The 25,736-nt window shown below is 39.9% G+C and overlaps 2 protein-coding genes and 1 long non-coding RNA gene across 3 annotated transcripts in view; 2 read left to right on the forward strand and 1 right to left on the reverse strand.

Moving 5' to 3' along the window:
• Window positions 1-25,736, forward strand: part of LOC109034587 (uncharacterized) — a 450,911-nt gene that overhangs the window by 143,717 nt on the left and 281,458 nt on the right. The gene's annotated exons all lie outside the window — the stretch shown is intronic.
• On the reverse strand, window positions 951-2,566 carry LOC140225788 (uncharacterized). Its single transcript, XR_011900738.1, has 2 exons — window positions 1,935-2,566; window positions 951-1,212 (listed from the first exon to the last, which is right to left on the reverse strand). It is a non-coding gene; the product is annotated as an uncharacterized lncRNA (long non-coding RNA).
• Window positions 2,759-13,838, forward strand: LOC109034589 (facilitated trehalose transporter Tret1). The gene is made up of 2 exons (XM_019047819.2): window positions 2,759-2,952; window positions 9,285-13,838. The coding sequence occupies exons 1-2, from the start codon at window positions 2,904-2,906 to the stop codon at window positions 10,688-10,690; spliced, it is 1,455 nt and encodes a 484-aa protein (XP_018903364.1). The 5' UTR covers window positions 2,759-2,903; the 3' UTR covers window positions 10,691-13,838.

The following is a 25,736-nucleotide window of genomic DNA, read 5'->3' on the forward strand; positions in this document are numbered from 1 at the left end:
CTTCGTTTCTCAGAGGGCGCGGAATAACGTTAAACCAAGTGCCGACGCTTTTGAGATGCAACCCTGCAACGGCAAACACGGTGCCACGTTAAATATTTATCCGTCAACTCTCAAGCCCCGCCCACGCGATTTTCACGAGACTTGACAACTGCGACGACTTGGACTTGCATTCGACCCACCAAGACGTTTGACCTGAATTTTCGCCCGGCAAAATTCAAAGCACCACGTGCTCAGCGCGTTGCACCTGGCTCGGGCCACTTCTTTCGTCGTCTCGCTGACCAAACGGCATAACTTCATTTTGAAATAGGTCTTGGAAGCGTGGAGTTATATAGGAATTACGGCTCATATTAAAATAAAGTTACGCTCTCAGTTCGACACGGTGACATTTCTTGAGGCCCGGTGACAACGACGTCATAATATTGATTTTACCGCACTTTGCTATCTATAAGCGTGATGCGCTTGTTGCTTTGCTGAGAATTGAAGGAGTGCATTTAGAGCTTGGGTTAACTCGTTCCCGGTAGTAGGAGCAAAAACCTGATAGACAGTCACATCCGAAATATAATGAACGTTCAATCCGAATATGATGATTTTTTGTGCGTAATGAAGCCTTAGCTCCACGAGACGTTTTTAAACAAAAGTATCTTTTTTATTTATCGTCCATTTATTTATCGTTCGTTAATGTAATTAATATAATTAAGAAAAGAATAAAAATAAAAAATTGTATTATTCTAACCTCTTTTTAGAAGCTAGAGATATTAGGTACGTTTTTTACAGCAAGTTTAAAACACGAATCAAGATACGATTAAACCTTTACCCCTCCTGTTATATCCTGCATAAGTTGCACTCGCACACCCCTCTTGAATAGAATTAAATACAGACGCAGCATGTTAGGAAAAATCCGGCGGTACAAGGTGGCCCTAGAGATGACCCCTTAAATCATATCAGAAACATTGTAGAGGATACATTTTTTATTACAAATTCTTCACTCCAAACAAACACCAAAATCTGATCCATCCGGTGTGATTAGTCATTGATATGTTTTTACGGCGCAATAAACTTATTGCTTGATGATTTTATATGTCTTGGTTTCTCTATTTCCTTATCAGTAAATCGTTCCCCCTTTTCATCCGGTTTTTATTATTCATTTTCTTTCGTCTCCTCATCTCAGGTAAAGGTAATGTCCGGATACCAGCAGACAGCGCAAGAAGAAACCTGATTAAACCGGAAAAACGATAATAATGGCTGGTCGTTAATGAAGTGAAAGATAAATCATTTTTTTCAAAACAACCGTTGGATAAATATTTGTGATGTTTTTCCTTTTCTTTTTAATATCAATTTTACTTGTCGGTCATTATTCAAACTAATTAAACGTTTATTAACGACAATTTTATTGTAAGTTTTGAGATGGGAAAATTAATCCAAAAATGTCCGTATTAATTTTTTTCACGTTTTTAGCTAACTTTTTGTTCTCCAATCGTGCTTGTGCACATGTGCTTTTTCTTTAAAATACTAAGCACAGGGTGTAAAAAGTAGTTAAGGGATGATGGTTAAATATTTATTGTTATTAAGAAATTCTTCCCAGAACATTAAAAAATAACCAAATGATCGAGAAAATAATGAGAAACAAAAAGAGGAGCAATGAGCAGTCCAAAAAAAACCAAAATATTTTTCGACCTCATTTTCGTCAATTCATACTTGCGATTATAAGTAAATTGAACTCCGTGTTCTAGAATTTTTCATGAGATATTTTTTTAATTTGTTAATATTGTCGTCGTTTTTCGTAATTTCCATCGCGTCTTGGTCTGAAGAGATCGATCAACTAAATTTTAATTACACATAACGCACATTTCCATTCAGTGTATTTCAGCGAGTGATGCCTGTGTGATTTTTTATTGTTTTGTTTCTATTCTAAATATCTTGAGGAGGAGGTTTACCAATACTTCTTGGAACAGCAGGAAACAGGAGTTGAATTGATAAATTGGATCTGCAAAAAAATGGAAGAGAATATCTATGTTTGAAGCATTTAAGGCAGAAGAAATTTGAATTTCTAATTGTAATGACCCAAAAAATTAAGATTTTCCGATTGAATCATGTTTAATATTATAGGAACTTAAATGTTTATTTTATAAAGCATGTAAAGTTCTAAAAAAGATTACATTATAAAATACATATATCCTCAGCGGTTAGGTCTTATTTAATTGACAAATGGCACATCGACTATGCTTTATGAGTCGTTGACGTATAATGAGAGGAATTGGTTGAGTCAACCATGAGTTTTTTTAATCGTAGCCCTTTTTTTAAAAAATAATTCAGTTCCATAGTTAAGACGTTGGAGAAAAAATACTTTATTTTGTTACAATCTTGCAAACATAATTGCCTAGAAAATGCCATCAAATGCAACGTAGGTACGTCTCTGCAGTCCGTCCAAACATGCTTTTCGGGAGAGTCAATTCGTCTTTTCCCAGTCAAAAGAACGTAACTCCATTTCAAAGTTACAAAGTTGACTCAAACTGTTCGATATTTTGCAGGAAAATGATTGTGCAATTTCTGAATAAAATTTTGATTAATTTTGCGTGTAAATCGAAGAAAATTCAGTGAAATTTTCAGCAAAAAATTTCGAGCAGTTTCGTGGTACAAATGCAATCGTTTGCAGGAAATCCGCAACGATGAAAAATAGTTACGCTCCTTCATCTGAGAAACGATGAGTTATCAGTCGAGAAACTGCAAAATTTGCAAAGTGACTCGTTCCCGCGTGGAAGACAAGGAGCTCAGTTTGGATGGATGCAGCGGTCAAACGCGTGATGAGTCTGACGAAAGCGAGTAATGTCTCAGTTTCAGCTCAGTGCTCAACTGTAGAGCTAGTATGACGGATAAGTGAGGTGCTCATTCAGGATTACGGTGTCATGCTTATACCCAGATGTCATCTCCGGCAGTACTATGCTGCTGCTATCGGTACGTTAAGTCTGTAGTTTCGTCAAAATGTGGAAACTAATTCACGGAAGTGTGATTAAAGTGTTTGGAAACAGTGCTTGGAAACAGACCGCTAGACATGGTAAGAATACAAGTACTACAAGACACGTTTCCTCACGAAATTTTCACTGAGAACTCGTTAACCGTATGTAAAATTTCTGAAATCAGCTCATACAAGCAATATTAGCACTTGCAGTTCAAACTAAACTCATTCAATGCAGAATTTCCGCCCGTGAGTGAAATCAAAATCAACGTAGGTCGAATGGGATATGGATATCCGTCTTTTTTGTCGACAAATAGTTTTTTTGCGGAAAAAAAAATTTACCTCTACATTGCACACGGAATTTGAAAAATTATTAGAAAAATTTAACCCAAGGAGCTAATTTTTGAATTATGAACTATTCCCTTGGGCCCCTGGACCTCGGGTTTTTTTGAAAGTGGGAGGTTGTGTCAATGAACACAAAAAATCAATTTCTCTGGTATGAGTTGGATTTGAAATTTTCTAATATGTTCACCATGTTACGCACAAAATATTGATGAGGAAACCTATCTTGCGGTGCTTATTTTCTTACTATTGTCATTCTTTCATTGGTTTTCTGTTTAGCGAGAGTGAAATAAGATTCGTGGGAAGGAAGAAGCCTATTCGGCAGTTAACTAGCGAAGTTCCTCCCAAGAGTAGGCGCAAAATAACGCACTCATGATGTTTTCTCTAGATGAAGTTTGCATCGTCGTCATTATTCCAAGGCACAAAAAATACATAAAAAAGCATCCGACCGTTCAGAATGTTCAAAAACGCACACATAAACAAATAACGTGCAAATGCTTTTTATGGAAACTAATTACTCTGTTTAGAAAGGAAAAAAACTTTTATATGTATACCCCCCTCCCCCCATAATAATTGAAGACAAATACTGCCGTACTAAGGTAAGACCCCCCTATGAACATTCAATAGTTACCAAAATCTTCCGGGTAAAATGTGTATTCTTAAAGATAGTTATGAATATTTTCTCTCGAATTGTTCAGACATTTTAACTGCGAACAAAATTGCCTGCAAAATTGGAAGAACAATATTAATAATCACCACTTTTCCAATAAATTCGAATTTTATTGAAGGGACTTTGGCAACGCCTGAAGGTTCATACGACGATTTTCCATAGAACGGCAGAACAGGACAATGCGTAACCTCCGCACACGGAAAAAATTAAATTGCTGATTTAACAAATAAATTGATAAAAAAAAGTGACTGCAATGTTTCAACGTAGATTTTACAACAACAAAATGCTACTTTAACCACCCCCGTGGTTCAATTAGCTTACAATAGTGGTTAAAGTAGCATTTTTTTTGTTGTAAAATCTACGTTGAAACATTACAGTCACTTTTTTGTAGCAATTTATTTGTTAAATCAGCAATTTAATTTTTTCCGTGTACTGCGTTCTTGTCTGTTCTGCCTCCTCTAAAATTTCAGTCAGAAAGCTCCTCTTGTATGGATGCAACTAGTTAAATTAGAGAAGTGACACCGTGACTAAAAGCTTCTATAAAAGTTTAAAAAATAAATAAATAAACGATCCGTCGGCCAGAGTGCAAGCAAGCCGACGTCCCCGAAGTAAGAATCAGCGACGAAAGTATAGTCGCGCTTTAGCAATTACTTAAAGATACGAGTTACGGCCCACTTAATGGGGTTTGTAATTAGCAGTCGTGTCGGGGCTGCCCCCCCTCCCCGCGGGAGGGGGAGGATGCAAAAATTAAAAAGCTGAGCCGGGGCTTAAAAGATTAAAATTATCTCGGCTGCTCCGCGTTTTGGATGGGACGTGCTCGGAGACTCATTAGGGGCTGCGGCCGGGCTCGGCGGATTGGCGCGGTGGAAAGCTACACCCCCCACCCCTTTCCTTCCACTCTCCCCCGGGGAGGATTAGTTTTCACGCGTGCCAAGGTTATCGGTGAAAAGCGCTCGCTCTCAAATCTCCCGTCAAGATTGATACATGGCATGCAAAGCTGGGCGCGGGCCCCCAGGGTCGCCGGGATTAATAAGGAAATACCGTGGCATGCGTTTCACAATCGGACCCTCAGATCAACGGACCACTAAACAAGGTACGAATTTAAGGTGATTTGATGGACGCCATATTTTGTGTCAGAACAGCATGTGATATATCACATCAATTGGTTCCATTTTTTTAGCTCCTCGTCTTTTTTCTCGAATTTTGAGATCGCAATTCTGTTGTTAGGAGACTAAAGCACTCACTTACCGATTTTACCGAAGAAATTCAACGTAATAAAGGCGTGGTTTTTAAGAGAGAAAACATCGCATTCGATAGTGATATCGAAACTTCACTCGAATGCGATATTTTCTCTCTAAAAAAACCACGCCTTTGCTACGTTGAATTTCTTTGTTAAAATTGGGAAGTGAAAGCTGAAAGTGAAAGTCTCCTGACAACAGAATGCGATCTCAAAATTGGAGAGAAATGACGAGTAGCTGAAAAAATGGAATCAATTGATGCGGTATATCACATGCCGTTTTGACACAAAATGTGACGTCCATCGAATCACCTTAAGTATTCTGATACATGTTTCCTCATCAAAATTTTTTGTATTGAAATTAACTCCTAACTTGTAGATACATTTTTTGATCCACCACTAGTTACGAAAAATTTGTGTCTCCCACGTATAAAATGAAACAGAGTTTACGTGAATCAAATTGAACACTACAACGGTTTTGACAGGCTTCTCAATCGAGCCGTGTGTTATTCAAAGTGTTGACAACGTGCAATAGCTGCGCTGAAGCGCTAAGTTAGGGTTGCCATATTTTTAGGTTAGAGACAATTCAGAGACAGTTATAGTGACGTTTAGTATCCGTCTTAACTCTGAGTGGGTTATGGTTCTGATATGAGAGGGAAGTCCGACTTTATGCATCAGAAAATATTAATATCATGTTTAGGTGTTATTTTCATTAATTTTCGTTTCAATATTCGTGTTTTATGTGAAATTCTGATGAGGAAACATTTGCCATATTGCTTTAGTGCGTTCTTCTGTCAGTGGTGGTTCATTGAAGAGTGGGAAATTCAAAATATCCTAATCACCACCGGGTATTGCTGAAATGGACCTTTAGCCAGGTATGATGAGAATTGTACCTGTAGCGAGATTAAGCAAATATCGAGATATCCAAAAACTTTGTGAAAACTCTAGTTTTGCTTTTTAATCTCGACAAAAAAAAGGAAAAAGAGGAAGAAAAAAGTCGGAACAGTGTAGAAGCGTATTTCAGCTGTCTATTTGGTTAACATTTTCTTTTGGAGGAACAAATGCCCAGTCTCAGCAACCCAGGATGTTACTGATGATGCTTTAAATGTCCATTACCAAAATTACGATGACCTTTTACAATTGCCGTGGGAACGAAAATTCTTGATCATAAGCAAAGACTCTACTGAGCGCAGGCTGATTGGCAAGGCATATCGACGGTGAAACTACCAAACCACGTATCTCGGTTGCGGTGTTTAAAAATCTACGCTCACATTTTATTTTTTTAAAGTAGACCAAATCAATATCATTCCTTGAAATTTTCACAGAATTTTCTCCGCACGAAGAGGAAAAATCACAGAAATTTTTAAGACTGGACGTTCAGTAGTTATTCATTTAAAAAATAAAGTATGACAGGAAGTCTGCGACGTCGCAAACCGAGATACGTGGTTTGGTAGTTTCACCGTCGATATATCATTGTTACTCGTTAATGCCCGCTCTCCGAAATTTCACGTCACAACAATTACATCACAAAATTTTTGAGTATTAGTTCCCCCAGAAGCTCCCAGTGCTTAAAATTCGCCATGAAACGCATTTCAAAAGTGGCCGTATTTATCTCTCATATCAGTTCTCGTTAAATCTCTTTTTAGAGTTGTGTCCCAATCCTCACATCTTTGTCTTGTTATTTTTAATTTTTTATATTTTTATCCCCCCCCCCCCCCCGAAAAATGTTGCTAAGAAAATTCGTAATCTAATCCTTCAATTCAAAATTCCGCAACAGGGTCCTTTCTCATTCCCACCGGTCTTTGACCTTTACGTTTCCATGATGTATGATGATCGACTTACATGGAAGATTTCAACTATTGATGAAATACCGTGAAAGGCACGTGTTGATGTGCTCAAAATTTGCTTAGTTGTTTTTTTTCGTCCTACTCTGCCTCCCCTTTTTCTTCTTTTTCTTTTTCTTTCTGCTACAAGAGCTCGTGCGTTACAAGATTACTTAGTAGTATAAAAGCCGTTTCCAGTAAATGCCAGGTTCGAGGTTTTCAATATCAAGGTCTAATTTTTAATCATCTGTCGATAAGATGAGTAAATTCTTGATTCTTCGAATGATATTTGGCGTAGTAAGCATTTTGTCGGTGCCCTAATTATATCATAGGTTAGACTAGATCAGAGGTAGCCGGATATGTCAATATTCTGTACTTTCTCTCATTTTAATGCGATCAATTTTTTTTTTTTTTTATCACTAAAAGTTTGGTAAGTAAACATTGACAGGTTTCCCATCCATTGAGCCAAATTTTTTCAGCAATAAGTATTTTTCTCAGTATCGGGCTTATTTTGGCAATTTTTTCATGTCTCGTAATTTTCTCTCGTCGACTCCCGGACAATGTTATTTACAACGTACACGTAAGTCGTTAGACGTCAAATGCAGATCATTTAGAATTAACTACATCGATGATGAAAGTACAAGAGCACATATTTGTATTACATATATCACAATCTCCGTTCATGTTCTATTTATAAAAGAAAAAAAATAAACGAAATAAAGTAATCGTTGGCTTCAGTTCTTTCGAATATAAAAAACGAAAAATTAACATGAGTCGAGATAAGCAATGTTACTGTAAAAGATACGCACTTATCTGCTTTAGCTGTCGTTTTTAGTATTTCCTAGGAATTTTGCATCGTTCATGAGCTTTTTTTTTTACGTCAAAGATGTTTTTCAGAAAAACTCAATTTCTCAACTAGCGAAAAAGTGCAGGCTCTGGTATTTCTAATGCACTGCTTCATGCTGTCGTCTGCTATTCCTATTCCAATTTTGCCTCATTTGCAGATTAGAGCACAAGCTGGGTTGAAGATATGTGACTCTCTTGTCCCCCTTTTTAAATATTGTTCCGAGCTCATTCGATTTTTTCTTTTTTTTTTAAATAGACCTACGTTATGATTAATTTTGATTTGCTGTTCAAAAATTTTAGTTACTTCCGCAGAAAGGAAGCACACTTTGATGAGAAGAAAATACTCTTGATTCAATCGGATTTTCGCTTGAAGCGAGATCCGGGACTCCTAATTTAAGCGGATTTCCTTTTGATTCAAGCTAAAATCCGATGGAATCAAAAGTGCTTTTTCTTGTCGATTCTTTTACGAGTCCAAACTCTGGATGTAAGAGATCTTTTCCAGTTAATAGAGAAAAAGAATAAGAATAGCAACTCGTATTCGCCGTATTTTCCCGATTTCGCAGAAACTAGTTATCGAATGCTTGATTCTAATCCCAAGGACGAAATACCGGGCGCAAATCGTGACGTCACGCTCACGCATAGTCCCCCCCGCTCGGGCCGACCGAAAAGGGATTCGAGGAAAAGCACCCGAGCTGAAAGATGATCCCATCCGCCGGGATTGAAGAGGGGCCTTTGATTGAGTTAAATGCGTGCTCCGAAAGTTGTCACGTCATATCAAATCATAAAGGCACTTTCAATTCGCATTTGGAAAATACATCGGAACCCCTGTCTGATTCGGCAGCGTTTCGTCGCGGTTCTCCCGTGTTTACCTCAAAGCTCCACCGGCAAATTCTCGCTCAGGTCACCGCCTTGCCAAGTTTTCAGGAAATGCGAAAACTGGTCAACAAATTTTTATTTTTGTAGATTCACTTTTCAGCTGTTTTCGGGTAGATTTTTAGCAAATGATTCCCGTTTGCTGGATAAGGTCGATTTTTGTCGGAAAAGTCGCAATTTTTCCTTAAAATTGAGTTTTTCTGGAGGAAAATCAATTTGCCAGAAATTCTCCGCTCGATTTTTAGGGATAATTGCGATTTTCCGGGGAGGTAAATCGTTCTGACGCGGAAAAACGGAGGTCATTTTAGGAATCAGCGCTAAGAATCCACACGGATTTCGTTAATTACCATGCAGGCTAATTTATTTACCCGTATTGGCCGTTGTTATCTAACATTTTCGTTACCTTATTATTTTTTCATTTTTATTTCCTTTTATTATTTCACTATTCTTATTTATTTTCTCTATCATTACTTTCTCTTATTATTTTCTCTGCCAAAGAGACAGCGACAAAGATGACTATACGGTAAATTTTGTTTGCAGCCTCGCTTTCGGCGATGATGACTGGGGCAGCAATGGGATGGCCCTCGCCGGTGCTGGAGCACTTCTGTGAAGGCGCCCACTGCGAGGTGAGGATGACAGCGGGCGAGGCCTCCTGGGTGCTCTCCCTCATCGAGATCGGGAACCTCTTCTCGCCGATCCCTTGCGGTTACCTCGTGGACATGTACGGGCGGCAGCCGTGTCTCTTCGCCACCGGGCCGCTCTTCCTCGGCTCCTGGACGCTCATCATCTGCTCCCGCTCGGTGGGCTACCTCTACCTGGCGCGGCTCGTCCAGGGCCTCGGCATGGGCATCGTCTACACGGTCACCCCCATGTACATCTCGGAGATCGCCGGCGCCGACGTCCGCGGCCGCCTCAGCATCCTCTTCGTCGGCCTCCTCAACCTGGGCATCCTCCTCGAGTACATCGTCGGCCCCTTCGTCAGCTACCGGACGCTCGGCTACATCTCCATCTCCGTGCCCATCCTCTTCATCGCCACCTCCATCTGGCTCCCCGAGTCCCCGTATTTCCTCCTCATGAACGACAAGTCCAAGGAGGCCATCAACGCCTTGATGTGGCTCCGCTCCGACTACTCCAAGGACAGGATCTTCGAGGAGCTGACCCTCATCAAAGACGAGGTCGAGCAGGAGAAAGGCACGAAAACGGCCGCCAAGAACACCTTCGGGGACATATTCTCATCGGCGGCCAACCGGAAGGCCTTCTTGATCGTCCAGATCGCGGCCTGCGCCGACGTGCTCTCCGGAATGACGGCGATTCTGGCCTACGCCTCGGTCATCTTCGCGGCGCCGCACAACACGACGATGGAGGCGGAGGACTACCCGATCATGTTGGGGCTCATCATGCTCCTGGCCATCTTCCCTGCCGCCTACTTGGTGGACATGGCCGGTCGGAGGCCGCTCCTCATCTTCTCGTGCCTCTTCTCCGGGCTTTTCGAACTCGTGGCTGCCTTCTACTTCTACGCGGCCATGAAGCTGGACTGCGACGTGGCCCGCCTCAAGTGGATTCCACTCTTGGCCATCTGCGCTTTCTCTGTGGCCTACTCGATGGGTCTGGGCTCGCTGGTGCCCACGCTCATGGGCGAGTGCTTCCCCTCTCAAATCCGCGGTCCTGCCAGTTCCATGACGTCCATCACGCTCTGCGCCATCTCCTTCCTCGTCATCAAGTTCTTCCAGGTGGTCAACGAGGAGATCGGCCTGTATTTTAACTTCTTCATCTACGGCGTGAGCAGTATCGCGTGCTCGGCCGTCTTGTGGCTTGTCCTTCCTGAAACGAAAGGCAAGACCCTGAGCGAGATCCAGCAGGACCTGAAAGCCTCTTGCAAGCCCAGTAAACCTAGTTTGCCGCTGTACGTAAACGCCTCAGTGCCCAAAGGTGTCGAGGCTTCGTAAGCTACCCTGGAGGGCAGTGGCGACTTCTCAAAGTACTGGATTTATTCCATTTAAATCAACTATCAACAACCACATCGAGATTAAACTATCTGCCTCGGTGCAAAGCGATCGCTTTATTTGCATTTTAATATGAAAACCCAGTTTTGTCAACTTAAAAGAATCGCCACTGCTAGAGGGTGCTTTGGTCAACAGAGTCATGATGAAAGTCGGGCCCGCTCTCGAGTATGAAGCTACCCCGACGATATTCCTTGCTGGAACCCTGTTCGGATCTGGCAAGTGCCCCAAAAGTGGGTTCCCCTGACAACTAACGATGCTTTCCAAGTAACCTTGGACTGCATCACGTATGGTTAAATTGGATGCGTTCGAGCGGCTCAAAAAGTTCAAAGCACGGCGCAGCTACACGGAGAAAAAAACGTCGTGCATGGGACCCGAAGTTGAGGTCATATAAATCTCTGAAGTTTTCTGATCACGCATCCGAAAACTTGAGGTCGAGCTGCCGAAGTTGGGGTCAAACATCGAGGCACTTCGGTATGTACCGGAGTACTTCAGATGTCTGACACGAACCCATCGGTATATATCGAAGTACTTCAGCATCAGATGTCTGACCCGAGCCCGAGCTTCGGCAGCTCGACCTCAAATTGTTAGATACGTGATCCGGAAACTTCAGAGATCCATATGACCTCAATTTCGGGTCCCACGCACGAAGTTTTTTTCTCCGTGTATGGTCATACTTGACTATAGTGTGGAGTATTTGTATTGGTAAATATACATTGCCATGGCGCAATTGTATAACTAATTTTATGTATAACCTATGTATTGTTTCCGATAAAAAGAGGAAATTGGAGTTCCTAGAACGAAAAAAACTGCAAACGCGTGGCAGCATGGAATATTATTACAGTGTCCTTGTTTGCAAGGCATCGTTGTTGCAATAATCAAGCTCTCTTTCAGAATGTAGAGAATATTAGAGTAATTAAATATAAGTTGCGAGTAAAATCGCTGAATCTAGTCAAAAAGATTCGTATGACTGAGTCTCGCAAATGTTATCAGTAAGCTTATTCTGTTTTAACCTCCTTTTGAAGCATTGTCGTGAGTTGGAACTAGGAGTTCTATTTATATAAAAATTCCACTTAAGAAGGAGGAGAAGAGAAAACTATTCTTTTCTTGAAAAATTTTCTTTTGCTTTTCATTTTTGAGTGAAATTTATGAAATGTCCATTTTTTTAAAACTATTTGTCTCCATTATAACAAAATATGCCGAGCTCTCCTGTAATGTAATTTTCTTCCTATTAATTTATGTACGTAACTGAATTGCTATGTGAATCGGCAATGCGAATCACTTACGTATATCCGAACAATTTTGAAACCGAATGCTTTAATATCAGTTCGTCTAACAGCAGTATCGGCGTATTGACTTATTCACAAAAAATTCAGGTATCAGACAAAAAAGTGATTATCGTACGTAATGACCGCTTAAAACTAATCCTAGCATCTTATGACGTCCATGTTCAGCAAAAAATATGTTTAAAACGTCATTGAAAGCATGCTCGTACACATGCAACCTGTGATTTCATATTAGGAGCAGTAGTGGCGAGGCGTGATAATCGACTATTTATATCTCCCCCATTTAAAGCTATGGGAATGAATCTATTATAACTGTGTTCGTTGCGAACACCCTTTCTATCGATCCTTTTCCATAGGTTTAAATGGCAGATCAATCGATATATCGCAAAGCACGCCTCGCCTCTGATCATGAGGACGATTATCCGAGAGTTTTCTCCTCAGAAATTTCCAGTGTGGAACCGGTCAAAAGCACCGCAAGAATCTCACTATCCTTATCAGCAATACTTGTCCCGTTCAACACGACCCCAAGGTGTAAAAGTCTAATAGTGAATGTGATATCGATCATAGTTTACAGTTGTCTTATCATTTTTGAAACAAATGCAAGGGTGTCTTGTATAGGACCTAATTTTTTGCACAAGTAAAGTATCATATTTCTCGCAAGTGATCGGATAATAAATGCCGTCTTATCTAACGATCAATCGTTAGGGGAATTCTTTCTAGCTTTCGGGTAAGGCTCTCTAATCGATGGCTAATAATTATCGCTGAATTCAATTAATTTTTTACTGATGATAAGTTCTGAAAAGCGTTTTTTCTCCACACCCGAGACTAATTTATTTCGAGGTAAGTTTAGAATTTAGAGTTTTGACACATAAATTGGACGAAAGATGAGTTAGTCCGTCTTTCCAGCTTAGTTAGTTGTGCGTGATGACTTTGCAAACCCACGGCCGTAGTTCCTCTTTTCTCATGCGCGTCAGTTTGAATGATGTTTGTGAATGGGGAATGAATTTAAAAGACAATGTATGGAAAATGTCGCATCATCAACATTTTAAAGATTTTTGTTGTCGTAGTCGATAATTTTTTACTTTATTTCGCTGCAGGTACTGAAATTGTTACTCATAGCAGCAGAAACAGTTTTCATAGATTCTCTTCCGATTCATATCCTTTAATTTTCTAGACGTGTAAATTTGATTATTTTTATCAATTTTAAGTAATATTTATTCTTTACTTCTAAATTGTTTCTCTTATTTCGTATTACTTTCATTTTTTTTCAATTAGTTATTTTTAACACACCCTCTCGTGCTCTATTGTCCTAATTGATTACCAAGCTTTCAATCCTTGAATTTCTAAAAAATTTGCGACATTGCTCATGAGTTTTATGATCTCAAGCACAATTTATTGAAATAAAAATTTTCAAACTCTTCATATTTCAAACTAAGTGAAGTGGTGACGCACGACTATTTCAAAGCTTATTCACCCATTTTTGTCCGGTAACCGCTTCAGATCATCTACTCTGTTTAGTTCCTGTCAAGACTATCGTAAGATAAGCCATTGAAGATGCGTTTCTTAGGATTCAGTCGTGTAGATTCAACGTCCTAAGTCATGACGCAAAGGCACTTGAGACAATTTCAACGAAAATTAGGTTAACGCACGTGGTGAATGTATCTTTTCGACACTGAACTAAAGAAAACATTTTGTCAATAATTTCAACTTCAAGACAAAGTTAATCCTTGTGAAAATTGTTATTTTTGTAAAAAAAAAAGTTAGTTTGTAAGTACATTTGTTTACTTTAAATAAATTTTCGTATGTAACTAATGTATATTTACTGGATATTCCTCCTTAAGAGATTAATAATTTTTGGAGCACTAGGAATTTTTCTGAGCGCGCGTACTCAGAGATGAACGAGGGAAAAAAAATAATAAACCTTCAATTTGCAAATGTTTTGATTCACTGTTCATCACTGTTCTGGGACCTTTAGTGCGTGAAGACAACGAAAAGAAGGCTGCAAGTACCAGAAAGCTCCCTTCTAATTCAGGGTCACGCACAGAGTCTCGTTATGGGAACACTGCACAAAATTATATTAAGTTATTAAGCAGGGACAGTGATTTATTAGGCAGGGTAAGTTATTTGCTGAGATTCATGAACGCTAGTTTAAAAATAAACGCTCAAGGTACCAGCGACTCTAAAACGGAGGCCTCTTTTTTCCAGCAGCAGTGCAGTGTATTTTGATTTGTTTTCAAAATTTATTTATGGGGTCGTTAAAGCACGCCGTCAGAGATTTTCAAGCAGGAGCAACATTTGCAAAAAATTGAACTCTCATCATACTCTGGTTTTAGGTTCTTAAATTTTCTTCTCTCCCTCTATCTCTCGCCCTAAATCCCTATTCGTCTTTATTCCCCTTGTCTCTTCTTCTCTTTCTTTCTTTCTCATTCTTCCCTTTCCTTAAAGTGTATCTTCATAGGGAAATATTATCTCTTTTTATAGTTTACACGAGATTAGTTGACCCGCTACTCGTGTGCAACAGGAGTCCCGCTCTGTCACGCTAAGGAAAAACTCCGTATGAACATTCGCTTGTTGCCAAAACTCTCCTGATTAAAAGGGTATTTTGGAGCGAAGTTATTCATATTTTTCCTTTAAATTTGCTCATATTTTATATCGAATTGCGAACATAAGTTTCTGAAAAATTGGAAGAAAAATATGTCTTAACTTTCCCTGTAAATTCCCGTTTTATCAAAAGAAATTTGGCAACGCCTGAAGGTTTATTCGGCGTTTTTCATTAGCACATCAGTACTGCTTTTACTCTCGAATTGAAACTTAATGCAAGAATAATCGCGAATCCTGCATCTAATTCTAAAAATCGACCAATTTTTTCCAACGCCCTTAGCGTCAGTTAGGGCGCACCGTGAGGGGCCTCTCATAGGCCACTGGACTGGTATGATAGCCAGGGATGTCTCTGTCTCGTGGGCAAGGGAGCCTTAGGTCAAAAAGGTCCAAATAAATACCGCATTAAATGAGCTTTTACTGGCAAAAAATTAGAGAAAACTAACCCTTAAGTATACCAATAAAATTAATAGTCATAAAAAATATACCTATAGTTTTAATAGAAAGGAAAAAAGTAGAAAATTGACTAGCATTTCACAAAATAAGGACTATTATACAACGTCAAAAATTTCAATGGATATATTTTAATGACTTCTTTCCCCTCTGGCAACGCTCTTGCCTCCCACCTACCCGGCTGTCATTTTCACACTTTTATCGGCGCGGTGCGATACGGTCTTTCCAACTCTTTGCGGCTTTAACAAAATGTCCATTTCGATCAAAAGCTTAGTTTACTTCGCAATCGCTGTGACTGAACGTCAGAGTTAAAAACTTTGGCCCTATTATGTATTTAGGTTTAGTGTTCTCGTGAAGTGCGAAAAAAGCACCGCAACCCCCAAACAAGGAACAGCAAGTCTTGCAGCGATGGTTGTTTCAGGGTGAAAGTTGGAGGAGAGGGAGGTTCTGACCGTATTAGGGGTCGCAAGGAGTTTGTTCAAGATATCTGGTATCTCGCACCCTCCATCGGTCTAATGTGCAAACACTGTCCGGTGTCATGTTGTTAATCCCGGCAGTCCCTTGCGTACGCCACGCCGCGCCGCCTCTTGAACGTACAACGAATGGAGCCCCCCTTCCCCCCTCGTCCTCCTCACCACTCATCAGCCCCCCCCCCCCCCCCCACATTTAAGAACCGCCTAGCCTCAATACTGGCCGTATGTTCATGCGCGATTTTTACTTATCGCGCGACAGAGTTGGCTTGACAATGTCGGCGCACGCACACCCAAACGCAAACAAGGAACACTTCAGGACTTATTATTTGTTGCTGGTGGGCAACGAAGGGATTTTATGTAAAAGCGTTGCCGTATTTTATTTTTTATAAAATATTGAAAAATCAAAATTTTCAAAGATATGGTCCTGAAATGGACCGCGTTTAACAGAAAGGAACCAAGCCACATCAGCTATTGCCAAAGTGAATTGGGCAATTTAATTTTTTACCTTTAAAAACGATGGTAAAACAATGTTTTTTAACAAAAAAAAAAAAAAAAAAACTGACTCTAAGTTAAATCCGCACGGATTCAACTCCAAAAAACCAAATTTTGTGGACACGAAACGACGCTTTAAGTCAAAATAATATCTCAAGAAAAATTGTTTCAGTGATTGTTATAATAATAAATTAAATTTTCGCAATGCAAAAACTGGTCGGATCTTTATTCTGTTATTCCACAAATAGCAGAATTGATTCTGCTCTTTTGTTAAATTTGGGTTTTCCAAGACTAGAAGCATATTTTAAGGATCTAGAAACTCATCCAGGAATAGTCCGTTCAGTGGGCCGAATAATCTGGATCAAACAGTGCTAATTCTCTTTTTCTCCGTTGCCTTGCCGCTCGCTCAATGCTCATCGCTCTATCTTCGCTGACTTCAAAGTTTTAATGCATGTACACACAATTGTACACCCCTTAAAATTTCGTTTTTTTGCCTAATTGATAAAAAATGAGTGTTATTCCGTCTCACAGTATTGTCATCCGGCCAGACTGGAGTCTCGCATACATAGCATGTATCCTTCAATTAGCACTCCTCACAACACATACTACTACCATGCGCGCGTATTGCCTACCATTCAGGAGTGTTAACATGCAGTCGAAATGCATTGATTTCTGTGCTAGACACCGGCCTATGCAACCGTAGAATTCTTTTATACTTTCTTGATCAAAATTGTGTCTCCAATTGTGCCTCATCGATACAATCGTATCGCTCAATCATGCAGCACTGCAGTACCAGAAACATTATTACTTAAAGTTCGGCCATTTTTACAAACAGGTCACTATTATAATTCTTCTTAACAAATCTATGCTTATTGATTAAAAGTCGAAAAAAACAAAAAACAAAACACGATCGCACACTGGAAAAAAACCACATTGGATCTAGAGTCCAGACTCTTGAAAACATTGACAATAAAAAATACTCTTGATTCAATCAGATTTTTGCTTAAATCAAAAGGAAATCCGCTCAAATTAAGAGGCTTGGCTCTTGATTTAAGCAAAAATCCGATTGAATCAAGAGTATTTTTTCTCGTCGATGTTTTTAAGAGTCTGGACTCTAGATCCAATGTATTTTTTTTCCAGTGCACGTAAACGCGAGAAGTAAAAAAAAAAATAGAAACAGTTCAAAGAGGAGGAAAAATTATGTGCTCTCTGATGATGACGAAATAGGCGTAAGTGCAAATAAACTCTAAGTGGCCCCGCATAGTTCAAAGAGTTCGAGTGTTGAATTAATTTTTCCCGCTTGAATTAATTCTCTCTGTTCCTCTTCTTTCCCGCTCGGTATTTGCAGGCTGCCGACAATGTAAATTAAAAACCTTTTTTCTTCCGGTTTTAATATATTATTTCCTCTCTTTTTCGCTTGTCTTCGTATTGGCTGCTCGGATAAATCAACTCTTGGGTTTTTCATTATCAGATGCTCCCAAGAGAGCAAAGGGATTTCTCTATAAGCCCTCTCCGAGGACGGTGGTCACTACTCTGTCTATTTACACGAGGAATGAAGTTTTGGAGTCTCTCGTTGACCATTGACTTTTTTAAATAACAGATTTTTTTTGTCTTCTTTCCTTTCCCGTACTGGCAACACAGAATACAGTCAGATGATCACTGGACTTATTTTTTTAACCTCAGGACTATTACATTCGATTTTGTCGGATTTTAAATATAGTATTATTGCCCCTGATGACATTATATTGTTTACATAAGATATTTCACGTTTTTAAGTCCTAACGTTGCACAAATGCACGTGCACGCTTTACTGCGAAAAATTACTATCGTTTGCCAACAATTTGTCGGCCTCCTATGTTGTAGTGGTTGTACTGCTAGCTCTATAATCGGGAGGTCCCGGGTTTGATTCCCGGCCAGGCGACTCGAGTTTGATGGTCTCAGGCAATGGTTCCCTGGAACTGGTTCTTAGGGGCGGAGGGGGGATGGGGTTAAAAGCGCAGGATTAGCCATTGTGGGCTACTTGATGTAGTAGGAAAAAAAAAAAGAAGAGGAAGAAAAAAAATCCAAATGCACCAAGCGACAGAATCATGCAACTTTACGTCACCCGCACCGATACTTTAAAGGTAACGGTGATATTTCTCTCAGATTTTTAAACAAAATAAATACGTATCAGTAAAATTCGTGTCTGGAGTTTGTTTAGAAGTAAGCCTTCTTTTCATCATTTTTCAAAGCGACAGGACGTACAAGTTTTGTACTGCTGCGCTGAGATGTTGCAGTTCGGAGTCCCTCGGGAATGATCAATTTGATATAGACCGACTGGAACTTTTCTTCTGCAAAATCTTGCCGTATTTTTACTTTTTTCTTTATAAAAATCATTAGCCAGTGTGTTTTACCGGTTTCCTACAAATTATGCAAACCATTGAACAATCGGAGAAGCTTTCAAAACTCATGCCTTTTCTATACGAATAACAACTCAACCTTTATACATCAGTTGCATTTCAGTCGGCAGAATAATAATTCGTCGTTTTTGTCACGAAAAAAAACGCAACTATATCTCAGTGTTGCAACAGTGTTGCCGCGCAAATTGCATTTTTACGAGGAACATTTGGAAAATTTCTGATTTAAAATTAAACTAATTTTTCTTCTCATCTCACGCGAAAATCAAACAAATTTTCGACGAAAATTAATACAGGTTTAGTACTCATAAAATATTTAATTTTTTCGGTCAATTTTGCAACCCTGGAATGAAGTTACGTTCTTTCGTGCGGAAAACGACGAACTGTAGCGGTGTAACATGACACTATCTTTCGGAGGATACTCCTCGACCCATAAATGAGCCCTAAGGTAAGCTTTGTTCGATGACGTCATAGTATCGAACGCAGGTCTACAATCGCAGCAGGGAATGAAAGGCACGAAAATAGTGGATGGCACAAGATAATAGTAAATATTTACACGCACCCCGACCCCGAATCTCAGATTAATTGGATAATAGAAACCGAAAACCAGGGGATGGAGGAGAGCGAATAAGGACTGCCTCGTCTGAAGGGAAAGCCCTAAGCGTATCACAGCGTGGTACCTGACAAGCATCATCTCCTACGCAATTCCAAGCTCATCCGCAACGACCATTTGGGCGGTTAAGTAAGGTTGCCATGAAAGAATACGTCCAAGCAGGGGAGGAGAAGAGTCCCCAAATGTCTAGGAAGCTTGGGCCCGAGCGAGACAGATTTGGACAGGTTTCAATAACCTCTGTGATTGTTGTCAAATCGAATGTCTGGCATCATGTCCTCTCCCTCGTGGCCGCTTTGAATCTAATAACTCTTCATTCTTGGTCCCAAATCTTTAATTTTTTGTTAACTCACCTCAAGGGTATATTTAATTAATATCAATCAACTAAGCAGGTTGAAGTTTGAATTTTTTTTTTTTTTTTTTTTTTTTTTTTTTTTTTTTTTGTCAGCACAATATGCACCACTTTATTTTACATAAATTTCAAGCATTCTTAAGTCCTTTACTTGCGATAAGGATAGCTCAAATCCTGATGGCATCCTGCGAAATTTTAAACCCGTGTGAAGAGGAAATGAGCAAAAAAAGAGTTGCGAGAGAAATTTATTTTTTCTAGAGTTTGACTAAATGAAACCTAAAATTCTATCCTGCGTTCAAAATCTGAAAGGAATGTCGATACTTTTTATTTAATGTGTCCATCTGAATGACCCTCATTTATCGGGAAAAATTAGTTCAAGATGGTCCCTTATTTATTTTATTTGTTCCCATCATCTCTGTAAACTAATATTTAAAAAAACTATATTCTTTTCAAATATACTTTTTCACAGCTTCATATTTTAGTGTATTTTTCAAATGTTCAGTGGTAAAAACACGCCATGGTTGGTCCACATAGTCTATCGGGTGTCATGGTGCCCACGGGTAGAAATCGAAAGCCATGGCAAGGTATTTCATAATTTAAATGATTTGAACAATATGGAAATGAGCCAAAAAATTAACTGCTGGAAAAATTCAGGGTACAAAATAAATTTGATGTGGACAGTTAGAAATATGATGCGCTTAACGTCATGCTGCACGGAAATGCTGTCTCGGTCTCGCAATAACAGCGAATCGACGACACATTTTTATTTATTTTTCTCCGATTGATAATGAAATTGTAACATTTCAAAACGTTCGGGTTTTTTATTTATCGTTTGTTTTTTTTACAGCCTTTCCCCGAATTCAGTTATTATTTTCCTTGCCCGGAATGACGCTCATCGCCCAACATATATGCATTGGGTCTGAGACCAAAAATTAAAAACCGTCAACAAGGCACCACTGCTGGACACCCTCCCTCAAAAACCTTGTCTCAAAAAACCTCTAAGCCGTTATCGAACTTCCTAAATTCATTTGCTCCTCCGCTTTCTTTTCATTATGAAGGAAATCCGAGGGCATCAATTTTCTGATCCGAATAGCTTCGTTTTTTCCTGCTTTAACGAGACCCGGCTCTCGAGATCTGAGAACCAAACCACGTATCTGCGAGCAGTATTAATCGGAGTTGCGACGTTCTTGCTGAGCAGGGTGGAAGGAACCCTTGTCCTCTCCACGTCTGACAGATTTGAGGGGAATCTATAATTTTATGAGGAAAAGAAGGGTTTCTATGGAGTCTTTATCGCGGCGCGGCGCGGCGCGGCGGTGAAGTCCTCGCTCGGAGTCCTCTTTTCATCTGACAAAAGGCTCCTTGATAAAGTGCTTGGATACTTCTCATCGAGTTGGACTCGGAGGTATCATTTTGATGTCGGAACGCAGACGTTTCTTTTCTGAGATGATCGGAATATTTCAATTTTCCTCATACTGAGGGATTGATGGGACGAAATTCAAAACATCCTAAGAGCAATGATGCGTCTCTGAAAATGATATGCTTTGTGCTCCTCACCGTTAAAAATGTATAATTGTCTCCATCCTATGGACTCTACTATACTTTTCATTGGAAAAAAAGATCCCCAGGATCCAGAGTTCTGACTCTTTAAAAATTTGACAAGGAAAAATACTCTTGATTCAATCGGGTTTTTGCTTGAATCAAAAGGAAATCCGTTCAAAGCAAAAATCTGATTGAATCAAGAGTGGGTTTTTTTTTCTTTAGTCTGGACTCAATATCCAAGAAACATTTTTCCAGTACTTTTTTACGAAAATATCCTTAAATACCCATATAAAATGTCTTATTGATTCACTAAAGCAGCACGGCGCAGTGTGGTATCAGGGCGATTTAATTATGTCGGCAATTCAGAGAGCTATTCTGTTTCATATAGAGAGAACAATGAGGTGGTCGCAGTTTTCGATTTGTTTGTACTGTGGCGTAGGTGGAGACAATATGACGTCATTATTTCAGCAAAATCTAAAACTCGAAGTATGGAAAACTAACCGTACCATCCGTTGTTTTGGTATGATTCGACACAATTCCATAAACCGTATACCATCTCCAAGAAAACCGATGAGAAAAATGTCAGCTTCCACTTTTATTGACCTCTTTCCAAAATGCCCGAAATGCAGACATTTCCTTTTTTTCTTCATTGGACGGTTTACCGGTTACCATTATGTTTAGGGTTACTCCTTATTTTATTCGATCTAAGAAAAGAGGAAGAAGTTAGCTCCGTGCTATCATTTGATTTCCAATTTTATGACGTCTATGCTCCGTCTGCATCGGTTTGGCCAGGGGCAAAAAAGGCACGAACAACTTTATTCTTCTTTTCATTAAATCCTAATTATTTAAGTCAAATAACCGCCAAAGTATGAAAGTATGTTTTCCCATCCAGTAATGAAATACTGTAAGACATTAATTTTCCAAAGAGGAACGAATGAGAACGTCGTCTTGCTTACGATGGAAACTCGGAATGTCTCTCCCAACTCACGGACAAAAAGTCGTCTCAAATTTCACTAAAAACCATCGGAGACATTTGTAAAGTTTCTGTAAACGCTTCAGCACCAGTATGGACTTCTCTGCATCAAAATTTACACTACCATTTTTTTCCCCTGGTGGTTTATTCACCAAAGAATCGTAAATTCGTCCCGATTTGACAACTTACTTGAGCGTGGCTTAAAAATTCTGACGAAACCCCCCCGGTGGGGAAAAGAGGGTCAGAGAGGGATGCTAACCGATTTATGAATAGCGGTGAACTTTGAAGAGGTAATGTACAGCGAGGTATATGGGACGTTTTTCGAGGCGAAGGGTTGGGCGAAGCTGTCAAGTTAGGAGAATTTTCCGGGGCGGGTTCCCGAAAATAGGGATTTTCGACGAAACCTGGCGGCGTGGGAAAGGAGAGGGAAACCCGTAAAGAGCCCTTGTTCTCATATTGAATATTATGGAGCATCCTCAAAGGCCACCAGAAATGAATCGGGCATTATACGTTTCAAATTCAAATTGATAAGCGGGAAGTATTAAGAAATGCATTTCTGAATGCTTGCCCGCTACCGTCCTTTTCATGCTTATGACCTCTTCACCCAGTTTTTCTCCCTTCTGCCCCCCCCCCCCCCTCCATCTCGCTCTCCATCATAACTCTCCTTCTTATTCTTTTTCCACCCACACTTTGTGTCTGTCTCTTCCTCCCGCTGTCTTCCCCTCGGAAATCTTGTAAATCTATTTCATCTCATGATTTTCCGTTTTCATTCATTTTTCACCGTTTTCATCCAAAGAGATCTCTCATTTTTCTCTGTTCTGATCTTCCGGCTCTGTAATGGAATTTTTGCCCAAACGGGATCTTGCGATGTACCCGACCACGTTATTCTCATGCAGAATCTTAGTAGAAATATGACGGTGTCACTGATTTTGTCTAAAACTAACTGTCCGAAGCTCATACTCAATGATCATGTGAAAACCCACCGTAATGTTGAATCACGAAACAGGATACATTTTTAACTTTTACAAGATACATTCTTTGTCAAAATTGAATGTAAAACATGTTCAGCATTTTTATCTTCCTCTAGAATCTGCGAACCTAGTTGGAAAATTTCTACACACAAGAAAAATTATTTAATGAAAAAACATAGAAATTAGGTCAGTGTCCGATATGACTCGAGTAAAATCGCAACAAATGGGCTGCATTTTTAATTCCCTCGCAATAATCAGTATTATCCAAATTATGAATACTTTCGTGAGTCGTGGGGGAGCCCCCACTTAAACTCAACTACGCATTTAGCTCCCATGAAATCGAACTTTGTTTCCTTTTTTCCTCACTCGAAAAGCAATTTGGAAAGATAAGTTCAATCAAAAGTGTGGGAGCCAGTAAAAAACGGAATGAATGGAGCTGGGACTCTTTGAGGGACGACCGGTTAGCTGTGACATGACGGTAGCACCTTTGAAGTAGCCTACACCTCTCTTCATTTCGATTTTATCACCGCTTTCAAGAGACCACCGCCATCTTGGTATAAATTCATCGCGGTGTTGTCTATTTGGGTAAAAAGGCGAGATACGTGGTCTGATAGTTTCACCGTCGATTTGTGGAGACAGCTTTCAGAGGGATCCATCACCGATTTATGGGAACCGATTCATAGAACAATTATTTTTTATGTTCATGCGAAAACTTGGAAATAATAAGAGGAACAATTTCAGGCTCTACGTACATAGTGACCTTTATTCGGGCTGATTTGGAAATTTTTTGATGATGATACGGCTTTTTTCCTGAGCACGGCAGCATTATACGTGAACTGAACATGATCCGACTGTGAGAGTGAGAGGTTGGCATGCCTCACAAATTGCAGAGCCAATCGATCGCAGGCACCGTTGAGCCCATGATGAATATATTCACTTTGGGTCCGGGATGCGGTAAAGCTGACCCGGAGCCGGAGTAAACAATATTACTTTCCTTATTAATTACCACCACCCACTCCTCTCCCACCCCTTTCCCACCCCTCTCACCCTCTCTTCCTCGGATCGTGCTATGAATTCATCAGCAAACTTCGGAGCTTCGCGAGCGAGAGAACCGACTTTTCTCTCCAGGTCCGTGCCGGAATTTTTCTTCCTCCTCTTCTTCCTCTTCCCTGTTAAATTAAAAAGGGAATGAAAGGGAGGACTTTTCGAGAGAGGAAAATTAAGTTGTTCCAGATTAGTTGGTCGCCACGAAGGAGAGAAATTAAAAGTGTAAGAGGCAGTGATAATTTCAAGAGAGGAGTCGTCTCCTTCTTCTTTTCTATCCGCTCCGAGTCGGAGGTGACGTCCTTTTCCGCACTGAGTTATTAGATAAATTATTAAATTTTTCCCAGCGTCTTTCATTACTCCAATCAACTTTGTTTGAAGTTGTAACTTAAATCCGCTGCAACCGAGGACCCGCATGTACGGCTCGAATTAGCCTCACACCTCTTCCCGAAGAATATTTCACTTAGAGTACCTATATCGAGAGAGTATGGCCACTGGAGTTACCACCTCTGATTGGCTCAGCCATCTTAGGCTGAATGGAGCCCTTAGGACCCAAAAATGGCGGACGCCATAAAGTTAATGTAATGCAAAATGATTCAAAATGTAGTTGTCTTTGCTTATCGTAACGAGAACTTTACCCAAATGCACTATTGCGACTTTTTTACATATTTTTAAGGCTAATCGTGTGCAATTTTCGAGAAAAATGATCTTAGATGTAGTAAGGTTGGCAGCAAGCGCGGTTGGTGATAACCGTCAAAAGTTGGCAATGACCCCCCTCCCATCCTCAAAAACCAAAACAAAGCACCGCCATTTTTGGGTCCTAAGCCTCTCCATGGGACCCAGTGGCCATACTCTCTCTTAATATAGGTACTCTAATTTCACTTAAATCGAGAGATAGCCTTTCATGCCGAAGTGGGTCAATAAGAAAATGCCCTCGTCATACTCTGAAAGTGATGCAGCCAGTAGCGTGGCCTACTATGCGATGTATCGACTGATCTACTATTTTAACCCATGGAAAAGAATCCATGAACAGGGTGTTCGCAACGAACACCTTACGCGATTATTTTTCACAGCTTTAAATGGGGAAATCGATGACCGATCATCCCCGCATCGCCACTGGTTGCAGCATTCCCAGAGTTGTTATATGTGACATTCCTTTTTTATTATTAATATCCGGGTATTTGCTGATAGAGTACTATCAATTTTTGATGCACGGTAAAAAAAAAGAGAAAAACATTTTAAATAAAAGCTAGAACAGAATCCGATAGCCGATACGTTCTAAAAATATTGTGTGAGAGCGACAAACGCTATTAGCGTTTGTCGACAAAAAGATTGTCCAGTTTAGAAAATACTCAACCCATATTCACTTGAGATTCAGACACTTCCTAGTCTGTGCGGTTATCCTAATCCTTTTTTTTAAAGCTATTTCTTTGTATAGACAGTTAAAAGGTAAATCTATCTCCAAATTATGTCCATGCCATCTAATGACTTATTTTCATTAAACTTCAGCATAATGGAAACTGAGCCTTATTTATGGTTATAAGAGCAAGAAGTTGAGCAAGGAACTCGTGGATTGGCAAGCTAAAACCCTTCATCGGCCGGTTTGATGAATATCGAGCAAATTGAATTTCGAAGTCGGCGCCGACGTCTATTCCCTGTCAAGGATTCGCTCGGAAAACCTGACGTGACGTCGCGAGCAGGCCAAGCTCTAGCAAGACCGTGTCGTAACCTTACTGATTTTTCTAAGAAAATAAGTGCGCCAGGAAGGGAAAGTTACCTTCTTCTCCCCCTCCACCCCCCCCCCC

The sequence above is a fragment of the Bemisia tabaci genome, chromosome 1 (assembly GCF_918797505.1).
Source record: "Bemisia tabaci chromosome 1, PGI_BMITA_v3".
NCBI lineage: Eukaryota > Metazoa > Arthropoda > Insecta > Hemiptera > Aleyrodidae > Bemisia > Bemisia tabaci.

Bases quoted from the DNA above. Each gene is read 5' to 3' on its own strand.
- LOC109034589 (XM_019047819.2), top strand. From the start codon at position 2,904: ATGCTTATACCCAGATGTCATCTCCGGCAGTACTATGCTGCTGCTATC. The intron at 2,953-9,284 runs GTACGTTAAGTC...TTTTGTTTGCAG, and splicing joins GTACTATGCTGCTGCTATCG to CCTCGCTTTCGGCGATGATG.